The sequence below is a fragment of the Aptenodytes forsteri genome, unplaced genomic scaffold (assembly GCF_000699145.1).
Source record: "Aptenodytes forsteri isolate BGI_AS27 unplaced genomic scaffold, ASM69914v1 Scaffold73, whole genome shotgun sequence".
NCBI lineage: Eukaryota > Metazoa > Chordata > Aves > Sphenisciformes > Spheniscidae > Aptenodytes > Aptenodytes forsteri.
The window spans coordinates 3,447,744-3,470,480 of record NW_008796215.1 but is presented as its reverse complement, the minus strand read 5'-3'; the positions used below and the strand labels follow the sequence as shown (position 1 = coordinate 3,470,480).

General features: G+C 41.5%; 1 protein-coding gene across 1 annotated transcript in view; it reads right to left on the bottom strand.

The window, feature by feature from the left end:
* Nucleotides 1–4,850, bottom strand: part of YBX3 (Y-box binding protein 3) — a 78,055-nt gene extending 73,205 nt beyond the window's left edge. Inside the window, exons 1-3 of the mRNA XM_009288540.1 lie at nt 4,763–4,850; nt 3,701–3,816; nt 3,226–3,267 (exon numbers count right to left, since the gene is read on the bottom strand). Of these exons, the coding sequence (XP_009286815.1) occupies nt 3,226–3,267; nt 3,701–3,816; nt 4,763–4,850 (246 nt within the window). The remainder of the gene's footprint in view (nt 1–3,225; nt 3,268–3,700; nt 3,817–4,762) is intronic.
* Between the last annotated feature and the right edge of the window lie 17,887 nt (nt 4,851–22,737).

Here is a 22,737-nt window from a genome sequence, read left to right as displayed (position 1 = left end):
GGGTCAGCTGTCCTGGCTGTGCCCCCTCCCAGCTTCTTGTGCACCTCCAGCCTTCTCAGTCGGTAGAGCATGGGAAGCTGAAAAGTCCTTGACTAGTGTAAGCACTGCTTAGCAACAACTAAAACTTTGGTGTGTTATCAACATTGTTCTCACCCTAAATCCAAAACACAGCACTGTACCAGCTACTAGGAAGGAAATTAACTCTATCCCAGCTGAAACCAGGACACTTACCTTGCACTTTCTTCTACTGCCCATCTAATATTCCCACCTTCTTGCCTTCCACTTGCTAAACGTCCAGTCTCATGCTTTTGCCTGTGTCTTGGACTAATTTTTGGCTTTATGGGCTTTATCTTTATCCTGAAGCGGGGAGAGCTAGGGTAAGTCTGAAAAAAAGAGGGTAAGTAGCAAGATCTGTAAAACAGACGTGCCACAAACTGGCTTCTCCATAAAATCTGGCAAATGAAGGGGGTTTTATGACTCCTGCTGGTCCTGCAGATTACACCGGGTGTTTGGTCATGTATGGACTCCTCACCTATTCCACTCCTTTCTGCTGCGGGGTAGACATGCAATATGAGCTGTGCTCACAGGCTTGCCTTTGCCACAGGTTGTTAGCCTGGAAAACACCGGTTGCATTTCTGAGTTGAAAGAGGAAGTGTCTCATTTTAGCATTTACAGAATCCTCGTGTTGTAGTAGACAGGTTGGGCTTGCCATTTGTTACTCCCTTCTTAGACACAACGCATTTTATACAGTTGCACAGGACTTTTATCTTTCTTGGTGCTGCATCTCAGCCCAAGTTACCACCGAGATTTAAAATAAAAAGCAAGGGAGGATGAAGAGACTTCTGCATGAGTCTCCACTCTTAGGCCAGGGGACTATGAAATACCCTGAAACCTCAGGACAAACCTCACGTCTCCTTATGTATTTCTGTAATGTCAGTTATTAAGGCACATGCATTTGCTAAAAAGGGAAATGGTGACCAAGGAGAAAACATGCAGCCAGGTGTGCTCTGACGTCAGAGCTGAGATCTATACATTATTCAAGGGACACGTCTGCCATTCTGCCTCAAATGCGTTTCGTACCATCTCAGGTTGGGTGTTAGGGTGTTTCACCATTTCAGTTTTAGGGGCTGTGTTTTGTTATTTGCTGTTTATTAGCTGGCTTTCTATTCAAGCACAATTGAATGAGCATGGGGGCTGATCCTGTAAAAAAAAGAAGTCAGCATTTTGGCTTTGGGTTACACAAGGTCTGGATAAAAGGCTGTGGAGCAGTTTGACCATTGTTATGAGGAAAGAACTAAGAGTCCATAATTAAAGCACACACTGAAATCAGCTTAGAAATATGGTTTTTTAGACTGAATGTATATAAGGATGTGGCTTCAAGAACATGGTGTAAAAGGTGGTACTTCAAGGCAGATTTTTTAAGTGTGTGGTTTTCACTGAATGATAGAAGTTTGTTCTTAAATTTCCAACTGTCTTTGAATCATGTCCTCTCCGTACAGCCGGGGCTGAGAAAACTCTAATCACTGTCATGCCTAAACACAGAAGGAGGGGGGCAGGCAGGTAAGGACTAACCCAGCTCCTACTGCAACCCGAGTAACTCTCAAGGGTCCGAGAGTTACTTCTACTGCTGAATCAAGCCTTAGAACTGGATAATGTTGGAGTCTGCAGTTAGAGACAGCACAGCCAGCCAGGGACAGCAGTTTTGCAGGAACGCAGACGTGAAGTATGGCCAATGGGAGGCCAAAGAAGTGCCTAACACTACAGAAACAGAAGATTTCAGGGAGCTCAGGATGTGGAAGCAAGGCAGACAATGGTTGTTCTTAACTGCACTGATCTTAAGGAATTTGGGAGCTGGGTGGACTATCTTTTGATGTAGGTTAAAAAGATGTTTTAGGCTGGTGGACAGGAAAAAGTAACCCTGCAAGTGAGATATATAAGGTTCTTAAATGGACTTTGAGGGCAAATGGATCAAGAAAATTGAGCTTCAGCCTTAAGCCATGAGTCATGTTCAGAAGCACAACATGTTCAGGAACCCCTCTGAGATTTCCTAATGAAGGGATTGCTTCATTGTTAAATTTTGATCATAATTTTCTCTTTTTTTGTGTGTAATTTTTATGCCAGGAGGTAAAGGAGGTTTGGGCAAGAATGGTATGCAATCTCTGCACAAGAGAAGCCTTCAACAGCTGTTTTAGTCTCTTCACAGCTTTTAACATGTCTTGTGTTTATTACATCATCTAGCAGTAGAGATTATTTTGGAGAATGCTCAATAGCATGGACATTCTTAAAATATTGTAATTATTGTATATTATCTCTCAGTGCACCCATCCACTTTGTCTCAGGTGGAAGTAGACTCCTACTCTGATAGTCCTTCCATGCTACAGAAAAGGCTCCAGGCTTCTTCAGTTACTGCAGATTAAATTGCAAATAAAACATGGGAGCTTCAGCTGCTTCCCCTGCTAATGCATATAGAGCTCCAAGAATTGGGCTGAATTGTGTTATTTTAATCAGTTGTCACCAATAATGGAAGTCCGGCTGTCCACATTTCTGCCCTCAGTGACATCTCTCACCATCACCAGGATCTGAACACAAGGGTAACTGTCATTCTGTAAACCATCCTCTGGATGAGGCACAAAAAATAGTAGCCTCCAGCTCACCCTATTCCAGCTTTGCAGACTCTGTAGGGTGAGCACAGATGAAAAGCTGTTGATGATTAATCACTCTAGATTAGATTGTCACTCTGACACTTACAGAGAGGAAAGCTGAAAAACAGGTCTGTTATTACATGATTTTTCTCCATGATCATTTGCACCCTAAGAAATGGTGAAAAAAATCACCACAGGCAGGAGGAATTTAGCAAACTCCACAGCACTCTTTTACTAATGCTTTATGCCCTTCTGTTCATGAGGGCAAATGCTTTTCATGTTGAGGCTTGAATTTTCCTTTCATATAAAGGAAATGATGGGAAAACAGCCATTTACTTCCACTGTGGTGCATTTGTGTAATACACTAGAGAGGGGGAGAAAAAAGATACAATGAGTGAAAAATGTTATAGCGCAGTGAAGTTTAGGTATGTATTTTAGAGGTAACCAAGATAAATAGATTAGATGCAGAACTGCAATACAAATACTACTTGATACCATAGATAGGAGGGTGCTGCTTGTGGTGCACGTTCAGGCAGAGCTCCCTTTAGTACACAGAGGGCTGGGCTCTCTTGGGTGGTCTTACAGGGTCCCCTGTGGTCTTGCCTTTCAGTATTCCGGTAGAGAACTAAAATATAAAAATAGAAAAAAGTTAAAATACAAACACATCTTAATTTGTAGCAAAAATAAATATTTTGAGGAACCCCAAAGCATTTTTGCCCAAAATGCTTTTTAACATAAAATTTAATCATTCAGCATTTCATTCTCCCTGAAGAAAAATTGAAAACTGTGATAATGGAATTTCTCACAAAATGCAATTTCTCTTTCCTGCATAGCTCTTATCTTACACCCTCACGAAATCTCTGGGGTAGCGTATGTATGGCTGAGGAATAGTTGACTAAGGGAACCACCCAATCTTTTGCTAAATTCCAAATATCCTAATGGGTCTACTGGGGAAAAAGGGTTGAGCAGAGGGCATTTTGGCCCTCCCTGTCTATCTTTTGGTAGATAACTAGAGAAAAGCTGTAAGAAAGGAATAGGAAGAAGCAGTTTTAACTTACTATATGGTTGCCTTCTGGGCTGGCAGCCCAGTTGACCATTTGTAAAGTAGATTCCCTGCTTGCTTCTCCACTAACGTCCCCATTTGGTTTTCCGGATTCCAAGACACCAGATTCCCCTGGAGAAACAAAGAGGAATGTAAACTTTCATGCATAAGTGCCTACAACATACAGAATGAGATGATATTTCTCCACCATAACACTGTTCTCTTCTTTTATGCTCCATTCAGCTCCTAATTAATTTGGGATTCCAGAATGAAGTATATTGAAATCGTATGACATTCTGGTTTACTTCATCATCCTCTAGCACATCCATGGGATCTAGGGGCGTGTGTTGGTTTTCCTCACCCTTGTGTCAAAACCACATTTGGAAACATTAGAGCTAAAAGCACTAGGAGACCGTCTCCCTCCTCCCACCCCGTGAGGAGTACAGTAACATACAAGACAGTGCATGCTTTATTTGCAAAGGAGGATCATCTCAAACTTGCACCTCAGATGTAGGACTAGCTTACTGCAATCAGGAAAAAGGAAAAAAAAAATCAGATGGACTGTTGAAGGACGTATACACCCACAGAACTCGTCCCCAGCTTGTCCTCTGTAAAAACAAAGGAAGCTGATCTGAATGGACCAGAACTGCAACACCGTCATGATACAGCTCAGAAAATTTCCTTTGAGTTCAGTGCCAGTCCAGACCTCAGGGGTCAGAGGTAGTTTTCTGTTCAGTACAGACAGAGGGTGACTTAGATTCACCAGAGCCGTCAAGGAGCAATGCAGAGCAAAATATATTTGAGACTTTTGCAATATTTTAATGCTACCAACTCATTCAGAAAGAAAACCTAGGTTTGATGAGAAAGGCATCTATGGTCTTCTGATTCTTGTCCATCATTGAGTACCTTGTACATCAACAGCCTCATCATGCTAACAACTAATGACAATGTTGCAGCTGCTGAATTTGCTGCTTTGGGAATGCAGACAAGACATTCTTGGCAGCTTTGAAGAAAAAAGGGTTCTAAGTGAAATCTCTCCCCTGAAATATCAATGAACTTCAAAATGCACTGAGGTTACCTTGCGTTTGTATCAGAGAAGCTGTAAGGAAGACCAGCGGTATCACCACCTTTTCCAGTGTTTTTGCTATCTTGAATGAAGCCCCCATGGCAGGCAGAGAGAAGAGAGGAAGAGCTCTGGATGTGTTTGAAGAAAGTCCCCGTGTCCCGTCCCCCCCCCAGTGAACCTTACTGTAGCAAAAAAAAGACGTTTCAGAATGAACTACTCGAGTCTCCTACCTTACAGGAAGGTTGCCTATATGGATTGGAGAGTCCAGCTATGCAGATAGGTGGTTAGCTGATCTATTTCAAAGACAGTAGACTACGGTATATCCTGTCATTTAGGAGAAGCTGTGTGAGTTTCACCACTGCAAGACACTTGAAGTCCAAGAAGTGATGGAGTCTTTGGCTTATTGATGAACAGCAACACATCTCCAGCATGTGCACACCAAATACCCAGCTGCAGGCAAGCAAGTCCTATGAAAAGGTACAAAATGAACCAATACAGCTCACAGAAGTTCCTCCATGTTCACGGCTTAGGGCCTAACCAGATCCTTAGTCTCCCAAGCACTTCCACTGGAAGACCTGCTGGGATGCACCATAGCTCCATTGCTGATCAAGCAACCAAGGGGGGATACACAGCTGTCTCCTGTCTTCTGCCCACATGGAGGCAGGACACAACTGAGATCAGATCTCCCACCTTGAAGTTCTCCTGCCTGTAAAGATGGCTTTGCTCTGGGATGATTTCCTACATAGGCAGGTAGAGAGCTTTTTCTAACCAACTTCTCACACTGATGACTTGATGCCAGGTATTAGCCAGAACAGCATTTCTGTTGCTTTCCACATAAGTAGACTTTGTTACAGTTTCTCTCAGAAATTGATGCAATGGTGAGAATTGCTAGGCAGAGCCTGAATGTTGAGCGTTCTGCTAGCTTGGAATTCAGCTATCTAGGGAAGAAGTTGTACAGGGTTGAAAAGATGAACGATAGTACCTCCTTCCACAGATGAGTCCCTCCTATTCCCACACTTCAGCCTTTAAAAAGAGTGTGTGGAATTTCCAAAGAAAACGGTTTGAAGCTACCCCTAGTTTAGGATTTTAGTTTTTCTTTTTACATGTTTATATCTGCCTTCATCAAGGTCCTAAAATGTTTTCTCTTGCCTGTGCAATTTAATCGAGGCCATCCTTTTAATGGCTTGTTTGCATTCTTTTAATTATCTCCTTCAGTCTTTACCCATGCATTACTGTGTCCAAGAATAAAAGGGATGGTGCTTATCAGCAAGGGCTGAGAGAATGGCTGAAAGGCCAGGAAAAAAAAGGCCAAGCCAGAACAGCAGGAATGAGTGTCACTCATAGCTCCGGGATGTGCCTGAAGCCAGAGAGAGAGAGAATGCAATACAAGGAATTGGGGAAGCTCCAGGGAAAAGGAAAGGGACAGAAACAAAGGGGAGAGACAACTCCATAGTGCCGGATTTACAGTCACATATGATTTTTTAGATGTTGTGTAATATGTATAATGTCATATATATAACCAATGACCAAGCAACCTTGTTTTAACAATTCAGTAACAGATAGGCCATTTTCCTTTCAAGCTGTGTCTGAGAAGGATTTTGCCTTTATGTTTGAGAGCAGGGGTGTGTGAGCATGAAACAGATGGAAGGAGAGAGTAATTTTGTTTGCCCATGTCCTTAGTATTGTTAGGATGAGAAACCATCGCAAGCTGTCCCTGAGAGCAACCCGGCTGATGAAGCACAGAGCTGATCAGCTGGTGCAGCTCCACCGGCCAAGAAGTAACTGGAGCCCAGCAGGGATCTTCAAGAACTTGCTGCACACCTGCCCAACCATCATCCATAGCTTTCTGTCTGCCAAGAGCCGTCAGCTGGGAAATACTTCCCAGTAACATTTCAGAGATGCTAAATAGATCATAAACATGGACAAACTCCCCCAAATTCAGTGAACACAATTATATTCTCTGCTCGTGGAGCATGAAACTCAGATTGAAGTTGTTAAACTTGCCTTAAATGGTATAGTGCATTGCCAAAACCACAGGCCAGTGTGCCAAATTCTCAGTAACCAGAAGAAAAGAGTCACTTCGGTTTTAGTTAACAACTTCTAATTTTAACCAGAGTACTTTCCCTCCTTCAGAGTTACTGGGCAGTATACGCATGCTTCTTATCCAGTTGTCTACACAATGCAAATGGCTGCCTTTCAGATGCTAGGACCTGCCACTGAAATTCCCTGAGATCTGCCTGCAGCAACTGGGGACCTTGTTATCTGTGTGAGTCCCTCTTGGGCTTATAATCAGTGATGATTTCTAAATGGTCCTGAAATGCCTTTCCCTTTGCTGTGTTTGCATACGCAGCATCTGGGTAAACGTGCGTTCAGCTGCTTGTTCTGAAATGAAGACTTTCTACTTGGTAGGGCCTGTATGCCAGGAATTAATGACTGCTGCTGCGCGTCCCTTTTCAGTAGCCTGCTATTATTGAACAAGTTACATATGCAAAACCACATCACTGTAGCTCTCAAAGACTTTGGAATTTTTCTTGTTTCTAAAGAAAGTTGGAGCTAACTAATTTGGACTGGCAATTTCATTTGGTTGTAGGGGTTATCTGAGAGTCTGATGTGAAAGACAACTATCTTAAGAATCTTACAGCTAGAATCAGATCAGGTTGGTGAATGACAACAACATGCAGGTCCATTTTGGGTCAAAATGTCACCTGCCACCTCTTCTTTTATTATCTCTGTTTTTTAAACAATTCTTTCTCCACTGGTATTTGAAGACCTGGATTTATCTCAGAGCACCTGGCAAACAAAAGGATGATATCAAGAAAAATGTGACCATTTTCTTGTACTATTCCTGTGATGCTCTGCTTTGTGGGGCAGGGATTCTGTCTTTAGACTGTACTTAACAGAGCAGCATCCTGCTTCATGACAACAGCTCAGAGGTGTTACAGTCATACAAATACTAAATGTTGTTTTTCTTCTAGTCTGACTAACATAAGAACAAACACCAGCATGTCAAGTGCTTTACTGAATCTCTTTATTGATTTCTGGTGCATATACTATAGAAACATGGTACATTATCAACAGCAACAACATGGCTTAAGTATAGGTAAGCTTAGATACAGGGAATAATTCTAGAAATAATTGCTATACAGACACCTCCTACTCAGGGTCTGCAAATCATTGATATCAGCCTGCCCCAAAGGAGTTATAATGTAACTGATGAGAACTGGAAATAATATAAAAACAGACAGCAAAATAATAATTACAAACAAATGCATTTGAACCTGAGGTGGCTTAGTTCCAGTGGAGGACTCTGATTTAACTGAAGCTACAGCAATTGGGGAAAAAAAACCCCAAACAAATACAAAATTAATTACTACCCCAAGACAGAAACAACATATTGTATCTCAGTGAGATACTCTTCTCTGGACAAGTAGATCAGAATAATTTCATTCAAGCCAATGTGGGGATGAGACTGAGACTTCTCTACTAAATGAATATAGTTTCTTGCACCTTCAATACCCCTTTCTTATGAATCCCACTAAAGGCTGACAGGAGAAGAAAAATCACATCCAAACCTGGGCTTCATAGAAAAGTTCAGTGCAACCTTTCACATTCCCTGTTTTATCCATGGATTTTTGCACTTGCACATATGGAATCACAAAGCTTATCTATATTGCAAATTGTTGCAAAATCAAGTCAGGTGTGAATTAAAAGTGATGTCTCAAACCGGACCACCTGGTCACGGGTGTTGTCTAAACAAGACCCAAATCCAACTTCTGATGCAGCAGCTTGAGCCTATGCCTTGGTACATGCACTGATATAATTGGATGGTTGCTGGTATTACAGGATTAAGCAAATTCCAAATAAAAGTAATAATATATGTTTTGTCCATATATGGAGAGGTTAGCGGTTTAATGGAGATCCTGGAAGACATAACTGAAGAGTGAGCAGACTGATGGCATGTCTTCTTTCATAAAGGTCTCTTCAGAGAAAATAATGTAAAAGTAAACAAGCATTATGTCTTGTTTTGTTGAAGAAGCAGAGCCTTCCTGCGCCGAGTTACCTGAGAATAAAAGAGACAAAAGCTAATAGAAGTAGAGTATCTTACTGATGTTCAACCTGCTGTGAGTGTCCTATGAGTAAAGAGAGAGCACCCGTATGCCATGAGGACCGTGGCAAGACGTGCCGTGCCTTGGGATGGAGGTGTGGTAGTGCACATATGACTAATGAGCTGCTCAGTGACACGGGCACTAGTTCTGGCACAGGATGGGACATGTTGTCTTCAGCATGGCCAGTGATGGCTTCCATGGAAAGCGACCCGGAGGAGTGATTAAACACACTTTGTAGCTCTACAAGAAGCACTAAGTGTGGATGGGAAGGTTTTCTCTGGAAGGCTGTTCACTGCTATTCCTAGTCCGAATCAGACAACTGTTTTCCTGGTTTCCTTCAAATCCCAGACCGAACAACACAGCTTGCCCGTCTCCTGTCACTTCACCAGGTCACTGTCCATCCTGGCCCGGATAGGGGTTATGAGAATCACCTCCAGCTGCACCCAGCCATGTGCTTTTTTCATGTCATGTCAGGCTTGTGGGGTTATTTCACTCCACAGCTGGGAGAAACCTATGATTAAGTGATGAATTTTCTTGCAGTAAAAGCAGCAGAGCCCAATACTTGCTCTTGCAGGTGGTTCTGCCGAAGCTGCTGGATATTCAGATGTGCTCCATTAAGTGCCGTATGCATCAGCAGCAGGGAGCTAGATGTTATGATGTGCTCCATTAAGTGCCGTATGCATCATCAGCAGGGAGCTAGATGTTACCTAGTGTGATTGTGAATTGCTGGCTGGCTGAATTTGTGACGGTGACCTTAGCATTTGGTTTGGGATGTTTCCTTGTACCTCCTCTGAGAAACGCAGACGTATGGTATGGAAATACAAACACGGCTAAAAATGGCTTACCCTGTATGTCAGCAGGAGGGCAGGGTCTGCCTCAGAGGTGGTGACATTTCACTGCCAAGACGACGACAGTGATGAGCAGAATCGCTGCAGTGAAGTACAGGGCGACAGCAACATAACACCAGTGTGAGTTCTCCAAGCAGGTCGCTGCCAAAGGGACAAGGGAGAGGGGTCTCACCACAGGCAGAAGCAAGTCAACTTTTGTTCTGAGTTATGGGAGTATGCAAAATCATTTTAGCTAGGCCTTCAGCAGGAATGTGTTGCTGTGTGTGCTATAGATCTAGAACCTGTGGAAAGTGAGCAGCAAATTTGTGAGCATATCCTCAGTGTGCTGCAGATGCAGCTGAAAACATTCTGGGTTTTCTTCAGCTAAATGTACCTGTAGAAGCTAAATCTTGTTTTGGAAATTATTTTCTTAACCAAAAAATCAAATGCTTGAAAACTGGAAAGCTGTGGGTCCTAGCATTTTAGTTATTAATTGAAAATAAAACCTTTATTTATTTATATAGGTTTATATGTATATAAACCTGTATATATGTATGTTTATATGTGAAATCACATTTTCAGGGTCAGAAGAACCCTTTTCCTGGCCAGTCCCAGGTTTTATCATCATAGCTGTTGAGAAGATGCCTAAAAATGTGACCTCTCACCCTCTGTGGCAGCGCACAGCTTTGCCAACACTGCTGTGTCAACACTTTGCCATGCAGTTTGCCTGCAATGCCTGCACAGCGCTGCCAGTGCTTCTCGCTCTGGAATATACCCTGCCTTTCCTTTGGAGAACGGCTTGCAGTGGTCGTGCTATCATGGGTTATTTTTCTGAGGTTATACAATTGAAGACCCACAAGGAAACCCTGAAGTTCACATACAGGATTTAAAAAAAGGTTTTATAGGTAACTTGAAATTCTAGAGACTCCTTTTCCAGATTATCATCCTTTTTAAGCACAACAAAGAAACACATGTTTAATTAGTTGTTAAATCCCTGCCTTCATCATTTTCTGCTCCAACTGTAATCCTGCCCAGGATCTCTGTGTTCTTTTGATCCCCAATCCTTAACGCTTTCCAGGCTGATCTGTATGCCAAAAAACCCCCAATCTAAACCAGAATAAGAACCTGACTTCTGTGGTTTTAAAGAGGTTTCAGTGAAGAATGTGAAGGGACAGAGTTCACCTATAGCATTTATCGATATGTATAGCATATATGGATTTTGATACTCCTAGAACAAAATTCTGAAAACTTGGAAATACAGACAGTGTAGGCAGAATCAGAGAAAGGAAAAGAGGAAGTGAGGACTGGGGTATAAAAAGGCAGCCAACAAACAGATGGGCTGATGGCGATATATCAAAACTGCATTACTGACAATACTTTTCACTGGTGTAAAATCAGAGGACATTTAAATGAAGCCAGTAAATTGGTTTTGCCTTTGTAACAGCAGGACCAAGATCTCCACTTGGTGCACTCTCTTGTCTGCCTGACCGGCCACTTTTAATCAGAAAGACCATCTGAAGCTTTCAGTTTCTTTTTCATTGCGGTAGGGCCAAATTAACCCACCAATGGAAACATTTGTTCTCACTTAGCATCTTCTGTAGCTAACATTTTTTCTATAAATATCTTGTTTTTATGCATCGCACAAATGCAGTATTTTCTTTCCTTCTTCATTTTCACCTCATACAAGAGAGTTAAAACTCATATGCAATATATTATTTCACTTTGCAAAACAAAGTTTACTTTCAAGGCTGGTTACAGTTTGAGAAAATAGTTTAATGTATCTTAAAATTTTCACTTAAGAAAAGATAGACACAAGTTATCTGAACTTGTCAGATAACTGTTCAAAACTTAATTTTTGCTCCCTAGCTATCACTTTCTAAAATTAACTCAGTTTCTGTGCTTTAAATACTATTGCTGACCTGTTCATTCACCCTAAATTCATTTGGAAATGAAAAACAATACATGGAAATTGTTGCTAAAAAGAACAAAAGAGTTTGCAAGTGTCTCCACTGCAGAATAAATTTTAACCACATGTTCTGAGCATCCCTCAGGAGTGGGGAGCAGGGGAAAATGGATCAAAATCACCTGCAGCAAAGATAGAAAGTGATACTGTCCCATACCCTGGAGAAGTGTGCTATCTGGCTGCTGAATGGGTGGGGAGCTGCTGTGTTTTGTATGAGTCTACTCACTAGAGGCATGGAGTAGCAGTTTGTCCTGCTACCACGTCCTGGTCCTCCAGTGGACCCCACTGCCTGCACGGTGCATGTTCATTTGCTTCTGGGATCCTTCTGGGATGAACTAACTGGTCCCTTCTCAGAAGAAAGCTGGTCCTATTTCAGAGAACCATTTCCTTGCAACAGTGCAGACACGGACAGTGCCAAATTTTACTCCCTCTGCCCAGAACTGATCTCCAGCAGCATCCCCAGCGGACATTCCCATGGCCTACACGAGAGCCCTTATTACGTTCCCAGCAGCATATTGCAATGTTTTCTGTGCCGTGCTATAAAAAAAAAAGCTACTTTGGCAAGGTGCAACACAGCCTTTTAAATTTATGAACCAAAATGCCACAACCAAACAAGTCTCATGGGGCCCAAAGGAGGTAAGCGGCCAGGGGCTATGCTATGCAGAAGCAGCCTGTTTGCTCCAGAGGTGCTTGCACTGAGGAGCGTGGACACAAATCCGTCTGCACCAATGGCTCCCGGGGTCACCCTTCGCTCCCAGGTGCAATCCATGCTGACAGCACAGACATAAGCCAAAGGCTTGCTAGACTGAGCCCCAGAGGCACGATGCCGTGAATCCTCACAGGCTTAGCTGAGGCTGAGGGACAAAAAGTTTGGCCTAATGCAAACCTGGGGGCCTGTGACTCTACCTGATAGCTTCGAAAATACTGTCACCAGCAGCCTTCAGGCACCCACAGGGAAAACCAGCAGCTGGGAAAGGTTTTGAAGGTCTTTTAATTTACCTAGATCGTATCAACATCTTTTGGGCACCTAGCCCTAAGCAACTCCTCCACTATATGTAAATACGTAATTACGATAGTATAATCATACTATCATAACATAAAGAGGATAAAATATAATGAGAAAATGTGAAGTGTCCTGCAGTATTGCAGTACCTGTATGTGTAGTCTTGGGTGTGCTGTCAGGTCTGTCAGATCTCCATTTCACATTCACCTCAGCGTATGTGGTTGGATCACCTGTAGAGTCAAAAAGTGCTTCAGTTAGAGAACTTGCCCAAGGACAGCCCTTGGTACTCTCATTGCATCCAGCACCCTGCAGCACCAGACCTTCTCTGAGAAAATGGGAAGAGCAAGAACATGCAAGGGAGGTTGTTTTCATTTTTTTTTTCTGATAAGACTTGCATGTCACTGAATGAATGTGCCAAAAAGAAATTACTAGAAGAGTTCATGCAAATAATTATCATGCTGTGCAGTTTTTCCAAAGAAATAAAAAAAAAGTTATCATGTTATTCAATTCTAGAAAATAAAAAAAAAGAAAACCTCTCGGTGACTGTAGGTTATCACACACTGAACTACTCTATTATTAATTCTATTTTTTTCTTATTATTCCATATCTTATACACACATGTACACATTCTGTCCGTCTTTAAGCAGAAGTTAATCAATGGCAACTTTTTTGGCTAAATTATTTTTTTTCTATTGACTTCTCAATAAACTTTCTTCCTGGTGAATATAGATCTTGTATATGGGTATGAAGCATGCCTGTTTTCTGCTGTTTTTTCTTTCACAAAGAGGAGCACAGTTCCTATTGGAACAAAGCTAAGCTGTACTGCATGTGCATAAAGCAGAGACAAGCTATTTTTCAATCACTTATGAATTAAACATAATTTTTAATAATTCAGAGTAAACCACCAAATGTAAAACATTATGCAAAATATAAACATACTATTTTCATTTCGTCCACAGATTTTTCTTCCTCAAGTTCATTCTTCCAAGTATTTAAATGAGGTTTTAATTAAAGGTTGGTAAGCACCACTGCAGACAGAGCGCAGATTTTCAGTACAAACCCTTAATTCAACTTTCTCTACAAAAAGGAGAAAGGAAAGCCTGTCTGCAGTTAATTCTCAGCCAGAATAGTCCAAAAGCAGCTTCCCTGCGTGCCGCCGCCCCCCCCCCCCCCAGTTAATCACAGAAGACAGAAACTTGGGGAGAGAAGACTTAAAATTAGACTCATCTGAATCTTTATTGCCTTGCTAATTTATGACCATTCTCATTTGCTAAGAGAGGAGGCCCCCTCCTCCCTTACATCAGTGCCCTGGACAGATGCTTTCCGTGACTAAGAACCATTTGCAAGGGAAGCTTTCCATATTCGATGCAGAGCTGGCACGGCTGCTCAAATTGCAGCAGCCTTCGTCTCCGCTGAGTTGAGACACCCATTCCCCTGGGCTTGGAAATCCCCATCTCACAAACCAAGGCAACTGAGCAGGTCTTTCTCTCACTGCGAACGTTTATGCTGTTTGTTGTAATGGGGTCCAGAAACCACAGGGAACAACTGATCTTCCTCCAGTCACTGCTTTCTTCTCTGTTTCTTCCAAGTGTTACTTGTCATGCTCCTCCGACTTTTTTCCCCGTTTGTCAGCTGCTCATCAGGATAAAGATTTTCTCAGACCATCTTTGTTCTGATATCTGTTTTTAGGATTTATTTTGCAAAAAAAGCTCCTCTATCCTTACACTTGATCTGACTGCCTTTATACACATCAGGAAGAAGTCTTTGTCAGATGCTTGTGCCTCAGAGTATGCACCCGTTCCCTCCGAAAACTACCTAGCATCTCCAGACTGCTTGGAGATATTGGCCTACATAAATTATACCAGACTAAGACATGGCTGTACTGAAAGAACTGCCTTAAGACAGAGCACATTCAGGCAAAATAAACCATGGCTTTTCTATTACTGGGAGACATGCCTTCCAAGTGCAAAAGGATTGCCTCTTGCTATGCATAGAGCCTGGGGCAAGCACTCCAGCACTTTCTATAGCACTGTCTCACATGAGGCTTTCAAATGTGACACGGCAGAGATCAGCACACATACCGGGGGCTGCTGGAAAAGTCCCCATTCCGTATCTGGTGGTCAGTCAGTAGAAAACCCTCATATGCCCTGGTAACCACTACCATGGTTGTGACACTCATGGTTGCAACCATTAAAAAAATGTTTTCAGCGTGTGTTACAAGATTTTTACAACCAATGGAGAGCATAAAAAATGTAAGGGTGGGTTTCCCCAAAGGTGTGGGATTGCCTGGCAAACTGCACGTTCCCTGCCTTCCCAGCCTCAGTCGGGGAGAATTCCCATCTGTTGCACTATCAGGCGTGCTTGATCACCTGGGTGGATTCGCTAACAATAATGCAAGCTGGGCTGGAAAAGGAATGGGCAACAGCATTTTCAGCAGCAGCCATTCATTTTCCCAAGAAAGCAGGTGGTTTGCTGAGATTGCTTTGCTTTAACACCAAGAGCTAAGCATTGCTCTCCTTATCTTTGGAGGTCTTGCCTACACTTGTCTGTTGTTTTGTATGGATGCTTACACTGGCCATCCGCATAACAGAAGAGATCTGTTTCACTATCACTGTAAAAGCAGCACCCTTTGGCTATTTAGTTCAGCGGCCAGTGCTAGATGTAAAGCTCAAGGAAGGCAAAGATGATGTTTAGGTACCTGACCTCTATGATGTAGTCGAGCTGCATCACGTAGGCAGTGCTTTCAAATTCATATACTTAAAGGTACGCCCAGAAGACATCTCACTGCCCAGAGGGTCTCTACAGGACTATTGGCCCAAATCAGCAATATTGTACAACCAGAAAAGTTCACGGGGAAGAGATCTAAGTAGGAAGATGACTGCAGGTGTAATAAGGTGGGGAACTGCCCTATGACACAGTTTCTCCTCCATCTTGCGATATTAAATCCACAGATGAACTGTCAGAGTAGGAGGGAGAGGGAAAGCGGCGAGTGACGGGACATGCCTGACTGACCCCAGCAGCTTTTGGTAGGTGTGGCAGCGGAAGGAAGGAAGGAAGAAGCTGTATTTTTACATCAACTGCAACACACCACCTTGTAGGTTGCCTGCTTTGCATGTTTTGCCTCATTTCCCAGGAGCTACTTACATTAAATTTGCTTGCTGATAGTGTATGAAATAAGATGTGTTTTTTTTTTTCTTAAGAGAGAAACCAAACATTTTTCTCTGAAGTGCCATGGGCAAGACGAGCAAATGCAAACTTCAACAGTGCAAAATGTAGGACAAGTCCAGGAACATGGACTATTTGCTCTGTCCACCACATGCAAAACTCAAGGAAGCAGTGCAGGCGAGGAGGGGGGCCAAAGGGAAAGGAGAATTGGGGTGCGGACTACCCAGGGGACAGGCATAGTGGCCGTGGGGAAGCAGACCAAACTTAGAGCTGTGTAATCAGATGAGACAGCACAAACTTTGAAGTCTGCAACTCAAACAATGCTCAGAAGCAGGGCGGTATGAAACCCCTTTTCTTTGCTGGCCTAGGCTATTATTCCTGTCTCACAGGAGCGACTTTGGCCTTTTCCAAGTCTTGCTGTATCAGTTATCTAATGTAAAATATACATGGAGTAAGACAGCAACTGCTTCCTTTGAGCTTTTTCAGGCAGGTGGGTCATAGCTAGTTCAACTGATCTGAACCCACCATAGCATGGCAAATACAAGCCAACCTCCTAAGGGTGCCAAAGCTGCTGCGATCTGCCTTAGACTTACAACAAATGTCGAATCTAAACCATTTTTAGTACCAAGCATTATCAAATCCCTGTTGTGTTGAACGCAGCATCCTTCTCGCACAGCAGCCAAGGAGTCACAACAGTTAACAGTGTTTGGCAGAAGATGAGGACCACAGTTTCCTGCACTAGTGCTCTCAACTATGAAAGCAATGGAGCACGTGTAGAAATCGAAGATAGAGATTGTAATAATGTAAAATGGAAATTTATATATATATAAGAACACACACCAAAAAATTAATTATATAGACAGGTGTTTTTTCACTATATCTCGCTAGGACACACTGACAATATTAATAGGTGGCAAATTCAAGACTGATTTAAAGTATTTCTTCATGCAAGATATTAGAATCAGCCTGCAGAAGTCGTTGTTTTAGGATGTTATTAAAGTAAAGCATTTATTAGGACACCAAAAGGGATGCAAGAATCACAGAAGTGACGAGAATATTGGTATTACAATTGAAAAGATTTTTCAAAAAGATTATCACAGGGTAAACACCATGCCGTCATACTCTAAAGTGCAAGAAAAAACATTTTGCCTGAAATTTGGTTACTTGATTAGCCTCACAATTGGCCATCAAAAAGTTTTAGGCACTGTCTTTCCAAGCACCTCATACTGACAACTTTCAGAAGTATGTTATTGGATTAGAGGGCTCTCAGGATAACTTAGAGCAGCAATTTCTAAGCATAATTCACCAAAGTGTATTAAAAGCTGTGTGAAAGCACTTAAAACTATAAAATGTAACTGGAAATCTAAAGGATATTCTCAGGTGAGGAAACAAAAAAAAATTAGGTGGAACAGATTTTTATGCTCTCAAATTTTGAAACATTTTGTACAGATGGTTGTACTGGGCATGTGTGTGTATGACCAATAAGTACTTATGGGGTAGTTCTACACTGGGGTAATAAAGATTGTCCTGGCAATGCAGGTCTTCTATGGTGAACCGATCACTCAATCTAAGGGGCAAACTGAGTTAACACATGAAAGACAAAGACATCATAGCCTTACAGATTCTTTTAGTACTCTGTTCCAAGGATTGAATCAAAACTTATTTTTATAGAATAAATGTTGCTTCGCTAGCATATTCAGGACACATTTTTCTTTCATACTGTGACCTCTGAAAACTATAATTTTAAATAAATTTTCCATGCTTAATTGTTTTATAACTAGCAAAGATCTAATTTTTTATCAGAATCTAAAAAAATATAACTTGATACTTTTGTTTTAAAAACATGAATTATTTCCTACTTATATCCATTAATGGCTACCTTTTGCACTTTATTTCTTCAAAATAAATTTTTAAAGTAATGCAGTTTTATAGTTGAAGACATCAATAGGTCATATACAAATTGTAGGACTAACAGTTTTGAAAATTATAGATAACTATTGATTCTTGACTTGTATTTTTCTCAACATAGAACTTTTAGAAGAGAAAATGAGACAGAGAGAAAGAAAGAGAGAAAGAGAAGACAGAAAAAGAAAGAAAGAAAGAAAGAAAAAGAAAGAAAGAAAGAAAGAAAAAAGAAAAGAAAAGAAAAGAAAAGAAAAGAAAAGAAAAGAAAAGAAAAGAAAAGAAAAGAAAAGAAAAGAAAAGAAAAGAAAAGAAAAGAAAAGAAAAGAAAAGAAAAGAAAAGAAAAGAAAAGAAAAGAAAAGAAAAGAAAAGAAAAGAAAAGAAAAAAGATAAACAGACCTATCATTTTGCGATTTAAAAATATTTCCGGTATCTAAGAAAATGAATGAAATTAAAATAAAAAATGTAAATGTACTGCAGGAGAGAGAAGTCCATTCAGTGTCATCAGTGCATTGTAACTGCCAATGTGTTTCCAATAATCTGTATTACTATCTTTAATGCCTGATCATTAATGTGTTTCAGAAACAGCACATTTCAGCCATACTACTGAAATCCAGAATAGGATTTTAAAGGTCATTCTTTATTTTTGCTAGAATTCAGTAGTCCTTCTATTAATAAACATGAGTTTGCCAAGCAAATAGATAGATAATAAACAGAGGTGGACAATAATAGTTATCAAAATGTTTTCAACATGACTTCAGCTTCTTATGGATGCTTCGATTTAAGAAAGAACGAAAGTTTTAAGAACATGTCACTGAGCAAAGAAAAAGTAAGTAATATTAAGATGACCTTTTTTTTACCTGTATCCGAAGTTTGTGAAGTAAAATGCACTCTTTCCTTGGTAGATACCTCTGCATAAACCACCTCACTTGCCATTTTGAAAAGATGCTTTCAGATCTGCAATCAAAATGGACTCACTGAAGAAGTAGTACCCTGTATTACATCCTTTCTGGCCTCCCCCCACCCATCACACCACATTAGGTCAAAAGAAATGTTTAGATGTCTGTAAAACGGAAGGAAACTAGATACTTTATTTTTTTTTTCTGATGTAAATTCTCACCTTGTAGCTTTCGATAAACAGTTCTTAATTCTTAGCCCCTTCTGTTGGTGTATGTTCTATTAAAGACAGTATAGCTGTGCTTTTATGAACTTTCTCATAAATTGTGACCTTCAACCCGCACCTAATTTTCATTTGGAACCTGAGCTGGCAACATGCCGAGTATGTAAATATCCTCCTCAAATCAACCACACACTAAAACATATTTCAACAGAAAACTCAGATCGTGATTATTAGATTGCTTTGGGTTGTGATTATCATATCACTTCCTCCTAGACTTCATTAGTTTAGGGTTAAAACCAGAAAGCCATGATGAGGAGAGGAATGGAGAGAATATCTGACATTGCTGAAATATCTCATTTCAAGACTTTTGAGATAATTTTTTTCTGTATTTTTAATTACTTTTTTATTTATTTCATACTGAATAAAAGTAATTTTTAAAGTTGGATTTGAAACAAGATGTTGCTATTAGGCCAACTTTCTTTTTCTTCAGATTTTTCCTCCTCCAAATAGAAATTTCTAAATTTTGGGGGTTTATGGTAACTTTGAATGATGCCAAAACTTCGAATTCTTCTCCCAGAGGAATTTCTACTCTTTAACGAGCTCTAGACCCCATGCTAATCCTCACATCCCAAGGGCATTATTAAGCTCAGAATTAAACCAGGGCTGAGTCTGACCTGTGACTGCTCTGCTTGTTGGTCATCAAATGTTCTCATTAAAGGCAGACAACATGCTTCTTTTTTTTTCCTCTAGTAGAGGTGTTTGTTCAAGAAGAAGTCAATTTAGTTATCCTGGTGGTAAGTCAAGAAGTGCAATATTTTGCCCTCTTGGGACCAGCCATGGAAGTAAGATGAACACCATTTGGGCTTTTTCAGCTTAAATCATCAAACTCTTTCGAGAATGGGCTGGCACAATCCTGGTAACTAGAACGCTCTGTATAATTCCCTCTTCTTCCAGGGAAAGGTTTGAGGTGAGATTGTGTGTTGCTGTCTGTCTTATCTGCTAAGGCCAAGCTCTTTATGCAGCATGCCAAACCAGGCAGGCAAAGTGTATGGATTTTTTTATTCTACTACAATGATTTGGAGTAAATATACTGGAGGACTTGCTGAAAACTGTCAAGTTCAAACTGGAAAAACAATGATAGTCACAGAGATGATTTCCCAGAAAAAGAAAAAAAGAAGGGGGGGGAAAAAAAAAGGCAGAAAAATAGCCATTTCAGAGACAAAAAGAAGAAACCGAACATCCCTAGATGAGACGTATGTATGGTACAGGGCCAGCGTTAACAACAGCACTGGGACATAATGCAACTACTTTTTGTTTGAAGGATCTTTAGGAAACTGTTGTACATGTGCCTCAATAAATATATATACATTTAATACATGTGTTAATTAAACACATACTCCTATTTAATACCATGGTAATACAGAGTAAGTTTTCAACCTCTTTATTAACAGTGCCAGAGAACGAGCCCTTGCCCCTAGGCCAGGCCTCCAGCTGCCTGCTGGCACCTTAGGCGTGCCTACACCATTCAAGGACAACCCCTCTGGAGGCATCGGGACGTATGCACACTGTATATTAGTTGGTATAACTGTATCCCACAGGCCTCTCCAGCAGGTACCACACTAACAACTCACCTGTGCCGTGCACAAACACGCACTGTGCCACCATGCTCCTTATCTGGGTGCTGTGCACTGCACAAGACCACAAGCTCAGGTCAGCACTCATAGCAAATACGTATCCCTTGCTCTTGCTCAAGCTGCGTAATAGCACATCATTGCCTAGGACTGTTGCGACATTTGGTTCATGCAATAGGATGACTGCAGGTGAGTTCGCATTTGGCGTCGTGCCATCCTTGACCAGTCTGCAGGGAATGGAAGAATTTGCTTGCTAAGGGCATTTTTAGTAGCTCTGGCCCATCATGAGCAGCCTGGTTCATGTTCATGATTCAGGACAATCTTCCTCTGTAGAGAGGAGGTTTCTGGCAAGGGAGACAAGCACCATCAGGTTGGCCTGCATTATTTTACGCACCTGGGATGACACGTGGTGGAGAGGTCACACTCAAAGCATGTACCTTGGAGCCAGGTCCTGCCCTTCAGCAGCAGCTTGGGACTCTGCTGGAACAGAGGACATACCTCCCCCTGGTGCCTCCTTCACCTAGTCTGTCCTGTCGGGAGACATTCAGGGACCACTCCTCTGACCTTTCAGGATAAGATGATAGGACCCTGGAGGTACCTATTTCTCTCTACTGATTGGAAAGTAAGAGTAAGTAAACAGCTTAGATTTAGACACCCACCCTTAGGCACCTAAATGAGCAAGCAGAAGATCTCAGGATTAAAGCATTTCTGGCCAAAGGAACATAGAATCAGAATCATAGAATGATTTGGGTTGGAAGGGACCTTAAATGTTATCTAGTTCCAACCCCCTTCCAGTTCTAACATCCTTCCCCTCCTGGTTCCAACATCCTCCCCTTCCCTTAGCAGGCAGGTGATGATTCAGTTGAAAAAGACATTTGCTGCCTGACTTTTCAGCCAAGATGTTCTGAGGCCGATTCTTTACTTCAGCAAAATAACATGAGGAAGGGATTTGTATTGTCACTTAGGCACTAAACTGTGCCCTCAGTGCCAGCGATGCAAAGCTAGACTGGCTTTACTAGCATCACTCTGGATTTATTTACTGTAGAGTCCAAGGCCTTTGAAGACATGTGGAAAAAGGAGAAAAGAGGCTCTGGAGGCATGGAAGCCAGTGATGTTTGATCACTGTTTTCCATCCTGTGTATTACTACTTGCACAGAACCGACAAAATTATTTTGTCAGTGGATTTGGGGAGAGCATGTAAAGATGTACCTATCACTAGAAGGATATTTCAAGGGTTTGGAAGAGGTCTTTTGCCCTCTTACATTAATCCTTTGCATTTTAATAACAGAAAATAGTCACTAGATGTCTCTACTGCACCATAAAATATGGTGGAATTATATTCCGTTTAAACTGAAGAAAATTTTATATGCTTATGTAGCCTTTTTAAAAAGTATGAACTGCATAAAATAACTTGTCAGAGATAGCTAGAGTGTGAAGGAGAAAGAAGCCTGTAAGATAAAAAAGGAATGGATGAGATGAGTATTGGCTACAAATTCACGAAGCACAGAAGACTTAGCAGTAAGCTTTTCCTAACCAAGACCAACATGGTAAAGTATTGTAGACATACTGGGATGTAACTGTACCCCTGGAACTGGAGGATAAGCTTAGGCAGTTTAAACTAATCCTGATGCGGGGACAGGAGTGTGGGGGAAATGGGGAGCCAGTATTGTGGACAACCGTGCAATAGCCATATCCTATCATTAGTGATGATGGTAGCAGAGATGGAGGAGGGTGTCAAAGACCACAGTGCATATCTCAAGATCTTTGGCTAAACAGACCATGAAGGTGATGTCGGGTGATAGGACTTCAGTGGGGCACAGCAAGCAGCATGCTTGCAAAGCTCGGAGGGAAGAGATGTCTAGCTCCAAGCAGCTGTCTCCCAAGGGCAGGAACTACCCATCTGCCTAAGACTGCCCTGTTTGATTTCTTGAGTTTCTGCATCTAAGCCTGCTCTGTCCCAGAACCTGAAGCTCCGCTGTAACTCCTAGTTAAAGGGAATCCCCTGGTTTAGGCTAAAAGAAACAGCTTTTTTTCCCCTGAAATAGATAATAGTGGGTTGTTGTTCCTGCACTGGGGCAGAGTAGGAACTGGACAATCTATGGAAATCCTTTCTCAACCTTTTCTTTTCACGATTTTTTAAATTATTTTTTGTCATGGTTTTAAACTCTTCACTATGGAGAATAAATTCATGTGATTTATATCCAAAACACGTACATGGGCATCAGGCCCAGCCAACACGGGTTCATGAGAGGCAGGTCCTGCTTGACCA